The sequence below is a fragment of the Harmonia axyridis genome, chromosome 2, assembly GCF_914767665.1.
Source record: "Harmonia axyridis chromosome 2, icHarAxyr1.1, whole genome shotgun sequence".
Taxonomy (NCBI): Eukaryota; Metazoa; Arthropoda; class Insecta; order Coleoptera; family Coccinellidae; genus Harmonia; species Harmonia axyridis.
The window spans coordinates 3,876,037-3,891,038 of NC_059502.1; the positions used below are offsets into that span (position 1 = coordinate 3,876,037).

The window sequence follows — 15,002 nt, forward strand, 5'->3', positions numbered from 1 at the left end:
CTCAATTGGTGTTAATGATAGTGTTTGTTAGTTTATTAACTTTTCCGGTTAAATTCCATTAGTTTGGGTTCAGTCAAGAATATTTTTCAAAAAGTTATACAGGGTGTTCCTAAATTGGAGGTACTAAAGAAAATGAGAGATCACTTGGATAATTTCTAAAAAAAAAGTCATATAAACATGAGCCCGCAAACGCTTTGTTTTCGAGTTACAGGGTGTTTCTTGTAGTCCTAGTTTTTTGTTATGATTATACCAGTTTATCGAATCTTCTATTATCTTCGCTAGAGATTGGGTAAATAAGTTCCAAAGCTTATAATTAACTTATTCTTCACAGCTTACTAACTTGATCTTTATAATAATTTGGATATTCCTGAGGATAACTAGAGAATTGTTGGAATTTTCTTCTCGAAATTGGTAGCAGATACAACAAAACTGCAACAAACCAAAAAGTGTAGTACCTACAGGACCAAATTTTCATTTCACATTTTTCTAAACTACCAGAAGTCCCCCACAAAAAGTTCTAGAACTTTTTTTGCCCTCTTTTTTCCTCTAGAGGAAAGAAGAGGGTACTGTTCTAAAAAAATTCCACCCTGTAGATTTGCATTCAAAATTAGCATATGACATGATGAGAACTTCGAATTGGAATATCTATGCCAAATTTAAGTTGAATATCTTGTAAAAGGATGGTGCTATGAGAGAAAAACTTGAAAAAAAATAAAATTTAACACCCTGTATCTCGAAAACAAAGCCCTTTTCTTCCTAAAATGATCAGAGAAATTTGTCATTTCCGTTTGTATTCCAACTCCCTGAATTGGTACAATTATCGATAAAAAATCCTATTACAAGTCTCATTTGTTATTATAAAAATATACGGGGTGTCCCTTTTGAAAAAAATATTCATAGATCTCATAAAATATCAGTTTGCTGAAAATTCAATCAACGTCATTGAATTCTACGTAAAAAATTACTACAAGAATGTTTTTACAGAAATGAATAACTTCCAACAGAAGAAAAGTTATAGCGATATTTCTGAAATAAACATTTTCGAAAAAACACCCTGTAACTAAGTAACGGTGATAGCTATGGAGTTGCGGTTATCGCCAATGAGTTCCTCAAGAAAATTGACCTCAGACATATTCATCAGTTTCCATCTATCTAGTATAGAAATAGGACTTCCCTTTCAAAAGTGTTCTATATCAAACTCTGCGCATCTGCCATTTTGCAACCACAACAATTTTTCCTGCGTAACTAAAAGATCTAGAACGTTGGAAATCTCTTCCTACAACCCCATTCTTTCCCGCCAATAAATCCTCATCAAAAATAGGACTTACCCTTCAGTAGTGTCCAATTTGGCTCAACCTAACAACTAAATTACTATTCTAGACAAAACTCGGCGCATCCACCATTTTACAACCACAACAATTCCCCCTTCACAACCAGGAATTCCAAAATGTTGGGAATCAATTACGACAACCCCATTCTTTCCCCAAATAAATCCACATCAAATTAGACGGTAATCCTCTTCAAAACCCCCCGATCAATCATAGCAAATACTTGCGCGCATCCACTTTTTTGTTCGTCTTGGATACGAGGAGATCTCCCTCTCTCTAAGTGATTATTTGAATGGCTTGGATCTTGGCTCGCTACAAATTCTCATTGCCGAATTTAACCGTGATTTTGAAGCCGCGCGCCATCCATCACAGTGCCGGTATTCAAATGAGGTATACATTTCTCAAACTTCACACAATCTTAACGTAAAGTTGATCCGATTTAGGCAACGAGAGAAGAGAGATTTGAGCTGAATGGCTTGACAGATCATCGGAATAAATGATAATATGAGTAAAGTATGGGTAATGGAGGGGATGGATTGATGCTTTTCCTGGATAATGCCAGGGATGGACAGGTTTGTCGTTGCGTGCTTTTATTTCGTTGGTCGACAAGAATTCTGGCACAGCTGTTCAGCTTATTTTTGTTTACTGTTTCGAATTATGAGCATCTGGAATCATTAATTGAAAAATAAATGATTTGAAATGTTTATATTGCCAAAATTAAATGAAAAAAAGCACTGACGTTAAGTAAGTACATAGAGTAATAAACATAGATAGAGGAAATATATTCAATTTTTACATGTCCCCAACATGGTTAGATTACGTTGTCGGATTGAGATATAAAGGGTGTTTTTTTGGAGCTATAGAACTTTAAATTGCAATAAAACAACGATGGATTATTCGATTGACATGAATTTTATTTATCCGCAAGATAATCTTTACATTTTAAATATGCTTTCTAGCCTATGACCGCCACAGCTGGCTCGGATGTAGTCCAATCTGGACGTCCAATTTTCGATTACTTTTTCCAACATTTGTGGCCGTATATCGGCGATAACACGGCGAATGTTGTCTTCCAAATGGTCAAGGGTTTGTGGCTTATCCGCATAGACCAATGACTTTACATAGCCCCACAGAAGCTAGTCTAGCGGTCCAAAACGTGAAATTAGGCGTTCGCCAAACGTGTATTTCAATAAATCGATTGTGGCACGAGCTGTGTGACACGTTGCGCCGTCTTGTTGGAACCACAGCTCCTGGACATCATGGTTGTTCAATTCAGGAATGAAAAAGTTAGTAATCATGGCTCTATACCGATCACCATTGACTGTAACGTTCTGGCCATCATCGTTTTTGAAGAAGTACGAACCAATGATTCCACCAGCCCATAAAGCGCACCAAACAGTTTTTCTGGATGTAAGGATGTTTCGACATACACTTGAGGATTAGCTTCAATCCAAATGCGGCAGTTTTGTTTGTTGACGTAGCCATTCAACCAGAAATGCGCTTCATCGCTAAACAAAATAAAATGGACGTAGTGCGCGATACGTAATCTGCACAGAACCATTATTTTCGAAATAAAATTGCACTATTTGCAAGCCTTGTTCAGGCGTAAGTCTATTCATGATGAATTTCCAAACCAAACTGAGAATAAATCACTTGACAGATGTTAAATCGGTCGCCATCTTGAACAGTAATGCCAACTTAAAAATATACCTCGAAAAAAAACACCCGTTAGTTGCGTGCTTTTATTTCAGTGGTTGACAAGATTTCTGGTATAACTGTTCAACTCACCAGATCTTTGTCTTCTCGACTTTTTTTGAAATGGCAAATTTTCAAAAACCCACCGTGTATATTCTTGAAAGAATCGTAAACTGGTTGGATGGAGATAACTACCAACCGCATATTGCTAAAATCCCCACTTGATCCCCACTTGATCCAAACCAAATAACATGTTACTTCCTGAACATCCCTCGTATACACTCTTCGTCTGTACCTTTCGTGACAAATCTGCGAGAATTCTTCATATCACGTCGTTCAAGCGACCGGAAAGTCAATTTAGCTAAAGTTCGACCCATTTTTCCTTAACCATCATATCGTGCCGATCCAAAAACAAGTTGATGGCTCAAATTTGCCTATGTACGTGGCCTGGTTACACATGTATGAATGCGGATTGCCAAATGGGTTACGTTCCATAATTCAGTTCACTACTTACGTCCTTCGAAACTTTTATAATTTCTTCGATAATGCGGATTTGTACAGAGGTGATCCGTGAAGTTTTAAGTGCAAGACTTCATTTTGAATAGCTCACTATCTGGGCAGCTGTCACTTTTGAAGCTGTCATCTTTTGACAATTGACAAGTGAAAACTACACCATTATTAAAAATGGACCAATACAAATGTAGGGAAATTATTCGTCAGCATCAACCGCCAAAAAATTTTCTTATGTCTCTCTTATCAATACCTTGTCATTTCGGGAATGCAATCAACTCAAAATATTTCTTGATATCGACATTCTTTCTGATATAAATAATAGGAACATGTTTTACATCGTTTGGAAGGAATTTCGTACTCGTACTGAAGTAAATAATGTTTAATTGAAGCTGTACACGAAGAAAGTAGTAAATCAACCAATTACTCGAAAACCGCTAGAGATAGGAATATGGAAATTGATACAGAAATAATCAAGAGGCTACAACAAACTGTTGAAGATATGGCAATTAAAAAACTGACAAATAAAGCTTCTCTATAAATATATGGTTTCAATCATAGAGTAATAAACATAGAAAGAAGGAGTAGACGCAATTTTTACATGTCTCCAACATGGTTAGATTACGTTGTCGGATTGTTTGTATATTTTCAAAGCCACAATTTTACTTTATCGTTATGAATACATAGTATATTGAATGAAATATATTTATTCGAGTGATTCCCGATTAAATATGCGAATTTGAATATTTGGTATCCGATCTTTTTCCTAATTGTCGAATTTATAATAAGCAGAATATTTATTATTTTCTGTATCTACCTGCTGAAATCCAAGGTTTGGCAACTCTTGCTCTCCTAGTGTCATCGGTTGTTTCACATCGATTGGCGCTTGTAGTTTGTTTTCTGAATTTCTGATAGATCTAGGTATTTATTTCAATATATTTCGAGTTGATATGAAACGTTGGTTCACTTTGGGACATAGAAATGCGTTCTTTGTGGATAAACTCGCGAATTGAGTGAAATATCGTATTACTGATATGTTTTCATTTCCGCGCGCTTCATGCCTAATTTGACAGTTCATGTTGAGAACAAAATTTGCTTACTGAAAATGACATATGCTCCCACTCTCTATGTTTATTACTCTGAGGTTTCAATACAAATATTAGGTGAAAAAATTTCTTTCGTAAGGGAGTTTAACCCTCAGTACCCCCTGTAGTATGACCTCTAGCAGTGTGCTACTTCAATCACTTCAAAGATATAAAAAGATGTAGAATCAAAACATGCATAACAAAAACAATATATGACATAAATGAAATAGCGAACATGAAGAATATTGAGTTTACTCTGTACACAAAACTCCATTTAAGTTTCACGTTGTTTGCCTAAGATGTTTGAGTGCAATATTTCCATGTTCTACATGACATGCGATAAAGGATTGAAAACAGAATATAGATGGGACATGCCATGTTCACTGCAAGATTGATTGTATAGTGTGTACGATTGAACTTAAAGTAATCCTATTCCTTTCTGCTTTTCGAAATGTGCTCAATTTTGTTATTTATAGAAAAAGAATTTTGTTATCGCTAAAAGTTTCACATGCGATATTGAAGAAATATTGATAAAACAGTTGAAAGCTAAATCAATTTTCATTCGTTACATGCGAAAATCTTAATATAACAAACTGCCCACGTATTCGATAACATCTAATACTCTTATAAACTTATCCAGGATATTACCTGTAAAACATATTATAGCTAGAGATATTTATGATATCCAAAAATGAATCATGCCCAGTCGATAAAATGATACGTCAAAAATATCGAAAAAAACAACGTATCCTTTGAATTTTTCTTGGAAAGTTTTTTATAAATATAGTCAAGGTGTTCTAGAAGATCTATGATAAACTTTGACACATGAAAGTTGTGCCAATACTTGTACATTTTTTTTTTCTATGAACTTAGGTCTTATTCGTTTTCGTTTGAAGTTACTAGAATTTGAAATAATCTATTTTCATGTTTGAATTGAAAGTAGGACTATTAACGAAAATACAACAGATTTGTATGAAAATTTCTCGAAGCACAATCTTTTTGACTACATTGGTGATCTAGAGCTCAACAATGTTGGAAATAAGTGGTATCAGCATGATTATGTACCTCCACACTGAAGGAGACAAGTAACAGCTTTGTTGAATGAAAATTTCGCGAATAAATGAATTGGTCCAGGGGGACTAATGCTATGGCCACCTCGTTCACCGGATCTCAATCCGTTAGATTTTATTTATGGGGTCATAGAAGCAGATTGTCTACCATGTTGAATTCACATCTCATCAACAATAACTTGACTGAATTCAAGATGCAGCAAACCAAATAACAAAACGACGACGATAAGATTTTTTTTTCAAATTCTTATAACTTCTAAAAGAAAAAGATTCGATCCTATGTTCATAGGAAAAAAATCTTCTGAATAAGTGCAGCTTTCATCTCTCAAAATTTGTCATAGAGATTGTAGAACATCCTGTATATAAAGTACTAACATTTAACTTGATAGGAAATACGTTTATGTTGAAATGCACGTAAATTTGGATACTTATTTGCAAAATACTGATAGGAGAATACTTTTTTCATGCATGTCCTATCAACAAAACAAACTGATTTATCTCAGTTATTGGCAATGAAGTTTTTATTAAAAATAGGATAACACTGGCAATAATAGCTGTTATTCCCTCAAATTGTTACTCCCTAGACGTTTACACGATTCGGTTCATAACTCCTCGAAAATAATGTTTTTTATGTTGTCTATCATTATGGACTGGCGATATACCTAATTTCCTATTATTCATACATGCTTCAGTTCATAGCAATCATAACTTCATTGATTCATATTGTATAATAATAAGTTTTGATTCGATAAAAACTCAATTGGAGATTAATGATAATATAAACGTTGTTATTTTTGTATTTTTCGTTCAGAACTTCATGGCTCAGCGTATCAATTTGCTTAACTGGCGTTTTCACCATTTTGGAAGCACATGTTTATTAAGTTTCATTATAATGAAGTAATTAAAATTTAATTGAGAATTAAAAGTTGTAAATCAAGACAGTTTGTATAGCTATGGGTATTAGATCGATTATAGTGTTAATCTATTGTTAGATATCGATTCCCGAAGAATGCAATCGAGGACAAAACATGTCAAGAACTGCATCGGTTGAAGTGGATGAACTCAAAACTCTATTCCTACATCTATTTCACGGTTGAAATAAGATTAATCGCAATTATGATTAATTTGAATCTGACAAAGTCACCGTTTTTTTATCGTTTACCGAAGTAAGTATTTTTTTTAACGAAAACTTAATCGGCAATAATTCAGATGGTTCTGGGTGAAGTTGATCGATAGTATCGTGTTGATTCTACGAGATTTGTCTAGGCCCTGAGTAAACAGTAAACAAGGGGGAACAGGTTTTCGAGCTTTCGATGTTGATTTTCACCGCTCGAATGGCATTTGATTTGAACCCAGTCAGATTTGATAGATACAAATAATATTTCTCAATCTTCGGGTAAAACCTGTAGTGTATGTTTTACTTTAGCTGGAAATTCCTTGGGTGGGTTCGCAGTTTTTTGACTGGGGAAAGGTTGTGTAGCAGCAGGAGGTCTGAGCCTTAGGTAACACTGGATTTTGAGGTCTTTGAAAGTGAAAAAACCACCTGGAGGATGTGAATCGGCAATTGTAGAAGGTATAAAGGGGGTAACCCACTGCCCAACTTCTCCGTTCGAGCAGGGCCTCTACTCAAACTGACCTAGATGTTAGGGGGACTTCTTGGGTGCTGGTTCCTACCTGTTCAACACGTCGGACGTGCACCGAGGTGGGGGCCCATGTCTTGGGGGGCCCTCCTCAAGGCTGTCTCTCTCTTTCTCTCTCTCAGGCACCACTACACACACATACACCCGCGCTCCCGCGTCTTCCCCGTTTTGGTCCTTTTGCTTTCTCGTCCTGGTCACGGCACCACTCTCCTGCTGGTCCTCCTGCTGCAATACTTAGGCGACGCCCCAAATGGTCGACAAGAGAGGGCCTCTGAGTGCCACGGGCTGTGGCTGGCTTTCTGCGCCGAAACGATCGATACCTGGCTGGGTAAGAAACGCTGCCACTCGTTGGCGCGGCGTTGCCAAGTCGGCGGGAGCGCGGTTGCCAAGTTGGGCGGAATTGTACGGGGTTTTGGGGAAAAAAGTTGGCGACGCGTTTTTTTGTTTGGGTTTTTTTCGGGTGGGGGTTTTAGATGTTGTCTGAGGTTGAAAATTGACGGATGGAATTTGTAATTTAGGTTTTTTCTTGTATGTGATTAGGAAATGGTTGACGTTACGTTGAGAAGTTTTGTGCGCTTGTTTGAATTAGTATTTATGTGAGTTTAGAAATTTTGAGTTAAAATTACTGCGTCGACATAATCAGGGATGAATATAAAACCGTTTTGGACAGGTGAACGTGCAAAAAATAAAAAAAGCGTTTGTGTGAAGTCAGCTTTTGCGTGCTTCTCGAAATTTGTATGCGTGTAAATGTGAAAATAAAATAAAATAAGTGGGTACTCCGTTTTTTCTCATGAAGAGTCTGTCATTCTTGTAACTTTCACCATTTGACAAGATAACAGAAAACAATCTACATAACTAAATTTTTAGATAATTCTATAAATCGATATGGCTAAATTTCAGCAAAATCTTATATAGATGTAATTTTTGATCGTTCGTTTCGTTACAATGTCTGTAAATTACAAATTTTGAGCCGTTTCCTTCACTGGATTTTATTATTCGAATACACTAGGCGATTTTCCAAGAATTTCCGTAAAAAATCCTTAAAAACAACTTTTTTTACATATCTGAAGCCCTCGCCTGAAAATGGTTGAAATGTTAAATCTTATATTGGGGTTTTCAATTGGAATACGCTGTATTAGTGTGACGTCACACACCGCCATTTTTGGTTCTCCTGTCAATGTTCGGAATCCAAACAAACAAATTGTCATTCAAATTAGTACGTTGTCGTTGGAGAAATTGGCTTATTTTGATAAATAAGATTATTTAAGGAACGATTTTACTATTATTTGATAGACAGAAGGAACGGGATTAATGCCAGTAAGTTCGAACTTGAATTTCAACTAATAAACACGGCTTTTTACAAAATCTGGGGAATGATACAGGATACAAACTTACTGGTATTAACCTCGTTCCTTCTGTCTATCAATTAATACTGAAATCGTTCCTCGAATACTGTTATTTATGAAAATAAGCCAATTTCTTCAACAAAACCGTACTGATTTGTATGACAATGTATTTGTTTGGATTCCGAACACTGACAGAAGAACCAAAAATGGCGGTGTGTCACGTCACACTAACAGATCGTATACACTAGGCGATTTTCCAAGAATTTCCGTAAAAAAATCCTTAAAAACAACTTTTTTTACATATCTGAAGCTCTCGCCTGAAAATGATTGAAATGTTAAATCTTATATAGGGTTCATAAATAGAAATTATACAATTCAAAATGGTTTTAATGGCAACACTGTATTATTTTTGACATTTCTTATGTCATTTGTGTTCAATAGGTTAGGTTATGCCATTTAATCGAGGAAAGATACACGCTTCAACGAAGTTTAGTAATTGTTAAATTGTTTTATTGAAATCAGTGTTCATTTATGAATACTGAGATAAATTCGAAAAGAATTCATTGACGACATTATTCAGTTAAAAGAGTCACAATTCATCATATTGTATACAAATTTGAAAGTGGTACTGGTACTCTTCTATCGTGTAAAAAAAAAATCACTTTGTCTACAATACGACAAATAACGAATCATTAATCATTATTGAAAAATGAGAACTATCAAGTTATGTATTGCACTGAATGCTGTTTCATTTTTTAATGTAAAATACTACTCAAAAATAATTGCCAACTCAAGAAAATATATGTTTATTGATTTAAACATTCATATAATATATAAATATAAAACAGCATGAAATATTCTTAACAGTAACTTTTGAGCTTAATTTTACAGTTTTGCAAAAAGTACATTCTTTTCTTTGGTTGCTGCTGCAACTGTAGCATTTATAAAATCTTCACTTTGTAAGGCCATTTGGTTGTAAGAAGCCTAAAATTAAATGTTTCTCAAAAACTTGATAAAAGTAATAGTTGCGAAATATTACACTTACAATATGATCTAAACCCTCCTGAACAGTGTGATCTCTAGAATGAATCAAATTCTCCTTCGTTATCTGAACAGCTACTGGACTTTTGCTAGCAATTGTAGCTGCTATTGTCATAACACCCTGCATCATACTGAAAAAAATTGGAAATTCACATAGATATACAATAAAATGTAAGATATGGTAAAGTCGTTTTTCAAAATACCGATCAAACCGAAATTAAGAAATCAGGTACAAAATGGTGGAACAAAATCTAAAGGAAAATTGTGCGAGAATCTTATCACTGGAAAATTGAAAATGAAAGATTCCACTTAAATTTTTAGCATACATAAAGTAGTAATTCACCTCTCCTTATCTGGAAACACTTTTGAAACAAGTCCAATTGATGCAGCTTCTTCAGATTTAAGTTTTCGAGCTGTATAACATAACTCTCTTGCCAAACTGTCGTTACCTATTACTTTCGGTAACCTCTGAAGTGTTCCAACATCAGCTGCCATTCCAATATCTACCTAAAAAATAGTTTTATGAATATAATCCAAAACAAATGTATAAATTACAATTGAAAACATAATTCACATGGAAACTTAGAATAATTTGTGAAATTAATTTTAAAAGATTACTACATACCTCTTTAACCTGGAACCAAGCATCTTGTGTACAATATCTCATATCTGCAGCAGTTATCATATCGACACCTGCCCCTACACAAGCAGAATGTACTGCAGCTAGAACAGGTTTCCTACATAATTCCAATGATGTCATACATTCTTGATATCGTACGATCTGCTCTTTCAAAATTTTAGCTCGTCTAGCTATATCTTCATGATCAGCCAACTTTTCCCCCATTTGTGATGCCTCCAAGAAATCTAAACCTGCATTGTTACCAAATATTAGCTGATGTTCTTGCAAGAATTAGCAAAATTACCTGCGCAAAAAATCTTTCCAGCACCGGACAGAACAATTACCCTACAATTTTCATCATGGCCTAAAGTTTGGAAACAGTTCTTTATCTCCCTAAAAAATGCATATTAAGAACATCATCCACTTGGAAAACTAATATTGAAAACTCACATCCATAATGTATCATTCATGGCATTCAAATTATTTGGCCGGTTGAGTTCAACATGATATAAAAATTCTTTTGGAACTGTGACATTCAAAGTCTGGTATGAGTTCGTAGCTGAAGACATTTTCACAGTTCTCACTAATAAATTATTTCCTAAAAAACCATAATGAAATGAAAATTGTTAGAAATTTATTACTTTTACCTCTATTAAAGTGGGAAATTAGATTTGCTGACCTAAAAATATTTTTGAACATCATAATAAACTCAAAAATGTTCTGATCTTCAATTATACTTCAACCTACAAAAATTAAAAACAGTTTTAATAGATGCAATCCTAATAATTCTGCTAAAATATAATTCGTTGCTTGCAAAAGGGATCAAAGTACACACGAAATTGGAGAATTTGTTATTTGCAATAAATCTATTAATTTATTAGTTTGATAATAATTCAAAGTTAAGAAATTGAATATGATTAGTCTTCATAAATTTTAAACTTGAGCCTTGAGACTGAAATGAAATTTGAAATATCGGTGAATAATCGCAATTTTCATCTCATATTATTGACAACACGAGAAAGTTTAGGTTGAAAGTTTTAGGTTTGTATGAAGTTTCGGAAGAGAAATTATGTTTGAAAATTATAATAATGAGAATTTTCAATGTAATTCTTTATGGAATTAATGATTGTTAGAAAATAAATAAGAAGAATATTCTTTATCTATGATATCATAACCATAGACGTCATGTTTACATCTCTGAGGTCTGTTATTATTTTGATTTTTTCCAAATTTAAAATGTGCAGTGTAAAACTTTATATTGAATTTTTTTCAATTTTGGATCCAGGAACATAATTTTGGAGTAAATGAAATTGTAATAGGTGTGACGGAAATCTTTCAAAATAACTAAGAGAATTTTTTGTTGAAAATATCAATCTTCAGAATGGACAGGAGCCCTATAAAAAAAAGAAAGATGTCTTTTGCCAATGATCGATTGAAGAAATTGAGAACATCCATAAATAATGACGTATCATCGTTATCCCCAAATACATCAAATAAAGTATTCACTCCAACATTGGTAAAAAGCAGTCTAACAAACAATTCAAAAGAATTTCAAGAAGGAAAAAAACAAATTATAAATTATAATGATCATTCATCATCATTATCCCCGAATAAATCGAACACAGTGTTCACTCCATCATCTGTCAAAAATAGTCTGCCAAACAATACAAAGGGTTTTCAAGAAAGGAAAAAACTAATACCTACCAGGAAACTTAAAAACCAAAGCAGTGGAAGTAATTCGATTAATATAAATAAACAAAATCACCAACTTTCTGTGAAAAATGATATTGATGAATCAGAGTTATTTGGTAGTACTCCCAAGCGTAGAAAAATAGATGCGACTGTGTCTAATTCAAGTACATCTATCAAACTTTGCGATAATCCCATTCCACAAAAAAATAATTTTGACGTCAAAAGTAAAAAAAATGTTGAACAGTTACCAAAAATATCTACTATTACCGTCCTTGACCAAACCCCAAAGAGACTTATAGAAAATGTTAAAAACATAAATAAAAACTCAGCAAATTCACGAATAGCCAAAATAAAGAGTAATTTAGGGACAAACTTTTCAGCTATCAGTTCAAATAAAACAAAATTTGAGTATCAACATACTTCAGATGTTACAACACAGCCAGAGAATATAAAAAGTGAGTATGACAAAAAAGTTTGAAATTATTTTAAAATGAGTTAACTTTCAGATACTTGTTCATCAGTTGATTCGAAGAAAGGTAATGCAAGTATTGGCGAAGCTCTGAATACGTTATTTAACAAATTATTCCGTTGTCAAAATGATTCAGACAACAATAAAGTAGAATGTGCTGAAAATAATGATTCAATGGAATGGGAACCTGTAAGTACCTCTCACCTACTGAAACCTCTTTGAAATATTGATATTATTGATGAGAATTTCAATAAAAATTCCTAATTTCCAGGACGAAGAATTTGATCCGAATATATTGGAGAATGAAGTAGAAAGAAAATCAAAGCGAACAATTTATATAATTGTGGACACAAATATTTTCTTGGACAGTTTGAATTTTCTCAGAGAAATCGTTAACGATGGATCAAAAGGTTAGTGAAAACGATTGCAAATGGTAATAATGTTGAAAACCATAAATATATTTTTTTAGGAGGAATTGAACCTGTAATATATGTACCCTGGATGGTTTTCAACGAACTGGATGATATTAAAGATAACAAATTAAGTGGTTTGAAATTTGCGGCAAGAAGGGCCATTGAGTTTATAAATAAGATGCTCACAACGGATAAAGAAAAACTAATAGGTAATTAAAAAAAATTCAACTTACCATTTCCCATATATAACAAAATATCTCAGCTCTTTCAACCATTCTGGGTTTCATAAAACTTTCATTGTAATAATTAAAATGATTTTTTATTTGATTTTAGTTCATTTTTGGCTGCACCGGAGAATTCACACTAAAATCAGTAATTTTATTTTTATTTATTTAAAATTTTATGAAATCCAATGAATTTCATAATTTGGTGCATAGTTGCTAATAACTTTGCTTCAGTTTTTATGGTAAAAAGATCAATAATTGTTTATATTTTTTTAGGTCAAAGTATTTTCGAAGCAACTCAACAAATGTACGTAGGTAAATCTCCTGATAATAAAATCGCTTCATGTTGCCATCAAGTTAAAGCGAAAGGTTATAATGCTGTGAGTATATTGATCCCTCTTCATCATTGAATATTTTAAGATGTATATAAGTTTTGTAGATACTCCTTACGAACGACAAAAACCTAAGAAATAGATTAAACGCAGATAACTTTCCGAGTTATTCCTGTGATGGTATTTTGACAAATTTGGATGATATATCACCGCTTCAAACAAAATCGGCCAAAAATGATAAAATTGAAACGTTGATGTGTGTAATGAAAAAATGTTGTGAAAATATTATTATAGATTGCTGTGCAGAGGAATATGGCAACGTTTGGAATAAACTGGCCTTGCTTGATACCCAACCTTGGGATTTTCACATGTGTTTGAAAATATTCCAGAAATATTGGTCTGCCGTGTTCAGGGATAAGCTTCTGAAGCAATTCCTGAACGTTGTGGAAAAGATGATCCCAGTAATGCAAAAATCAGGTGAATATGGTTTGCTCCTATCAATTATTCAAAAAATACCTGGCCGATCAGATTGAAATCGAAAATTTTTATGTTTCGAAATCTATGCATAATATTCCCCTAAAATGTTTTTTGGATATGAAGTTCATCGATTGAGTGAATTATCTAAAAATTCAGCTATGTAGCTTTTACACAGAACAAATAATCTAGACATTCCGATCTTATTGTTAAAAATACTGATTCAATTTTAATTTTTTTTTATAACAATGCCAAGATGCAATAAGTCCCAAGAAGGATAGAATTTTAATAAGAAAAAACGCAGAATTTTTTTTTTTCAAAATTTTTCCATTCACAATAGTATGAATTTGAACAAGCGAGCTAAAGCTGCTGACTTTACATCAGGGATTATCTCGTTGTTCCCCTTATTTATATTTTATCATTGATTATGATAATATTACTGTGCTAATATTTATTTTCATATTTCTAGATTCCCTCAACAATCCTACAATGTTTAAAACCTTTGCTGAAAATTGTTTATCTCTTTGTTTCTTTTTTATGGACTTGCAGCAATTTAAGGATCTTGTCCAGGAAACAACAGGAAAGGTCAATTCATTGATGAGCCAGAACCCTTGATTGATTTTTAAAATCGTACACCATCAGCATTTAATTACTTTGGAACTTTTGAAAAAATTGTACAGTATTGTTTTGGTGTTATTTTTTTATTATGTAAATATGCTTGACGTTTGAGATTGTAAAAACTTTGGTCAAGTGTTATCACAAGTGATTAATTCGAAGAAAAATGTGATAATATATTTTTGCATGCTGTTTTGTTGAGGAAAATATAGAATAATTCAGATTTGTTTCCATTAATTTCTAGATAATTTATCAAACCAACCTATGTGCGAACCTAAATTCTTATTGCAAATATAGAATTGAAGAAAATATATCTATACAATAGATGTGAAACTTGTAAATCGTTTGAGATGTGTTGACTCTGTACTAGCTACGCCACTGGCCTAATTACACTTTTGCTACGTTAAAATCGTACTCATAGCGATAAAATCACTATTTCTTGAGTTATT

General features: G+C 33.4%; 3 protein-coding genes across 13 annotated transcripts in view; 1 reads left to right on the top strand and 2 right to left on the bottom strand.

Annotated features, from left to right (window-relative positions):
- The window catches only part of LOC123672683 (glucose transporter type 1), a 53,669-nt gene extending 46,037 nt beyond the window's left edge, over nt 1-7,632 (bottom strand). For 3 of the 9 annotated variants that reach the window (XM_045606907.1, XM_045606911.1, XM_045606904.1), the window contains exon 1: nt 7,363-7,629. The gene's annotated coding sequence lies outside the window, so the exon portion shown is untranslated. Of the gene's footprint in view, nt 1-7,362 lie in introns of all 9 variants that reach the window. The other 6 variants (XM_045606900.1, XM_045606897.1, XM_045606902.1 and 3 more) reach the window with 4 other exon arrangements.
- Nucleotides 7,633-9,464: 1,832 nt separating this feature from the next.
- LOC123672689 (delta(3,5)-Delta(2,4)-dienoyl-CoA isomerase, mitochondrial) lies at nt 9,465-11,287 on the bottom strand. Of its 2 annotated transcripts, XM_045606918.1 has the most exons (8): nt 11,082-11,279; nt 10,982-11,013; nt 10,785-10,932; nt 10,639-10,727; nt 10,341-10,585; nt 10,059-10,222; nt 9,720-9,846; nt 9,465-9,658 (listed from the first exon to the last, which is right to left on the bottom strand). In XM_045606918.1, the coding sequence occupies exons 3-8, from the start codon at nt 10,901-10,903 to the stop codon at nt 9,560-9,562; spliced, it is 843 nt and encodes a 280-aa protein (XP_045462874.1). In that variant the 5' UTR covers nt 10,904-10,932; nt 10,982-11,013; nt 11,082-11,279; the 3' UTR covers nt 9,465-9,559. The 2 variants fall into 2 exon arrangements, with proteins under 2 accessions (XP_045462874.1, XP_045462873.1); XM_045606917.1 differs by having other exon boundaries at nt 10,982-11,287.
- A 231-nt stretch (nt 11,288-11,518) lies between these two features.
- LOC123672688 (transcriptional protein SWT1) lies at nt 11,519-14,776 on the top strand. 2 transcript variants are annotated; one of them, XM_045606915.1, is made up of 7 exons: nt 11,519-12,481; nt 12,533-12,684; nt 12,767-12,905; nt 12,965-13,117; nt 13,409-13,512; nt 13,572-13,941; nt 14,408-14,776. In XM_045606915.1, the coding sequence occupies exons 1-7, from the start codon at nt 11,716-11,718 to the stop codon at nt 14,551-14,553; spliced, it is 1,830 nt and encodes a 609-aa protein (XP_045462871.1). In that variant the 5' UTR covers nt 11,519-11,715; the 3' UTR covers nt 14,554-14,776. The 2 variants fall into 2 exon arrangements, with proteins under 2 accessions (XP_045462871.1, XP_045462872.1); XM_045606916.1 differs by having other exon boundaries at nt 14,488-14,776.
- Nucleotides 14,777-15,002: the final 226 nt, after the last annotated feature.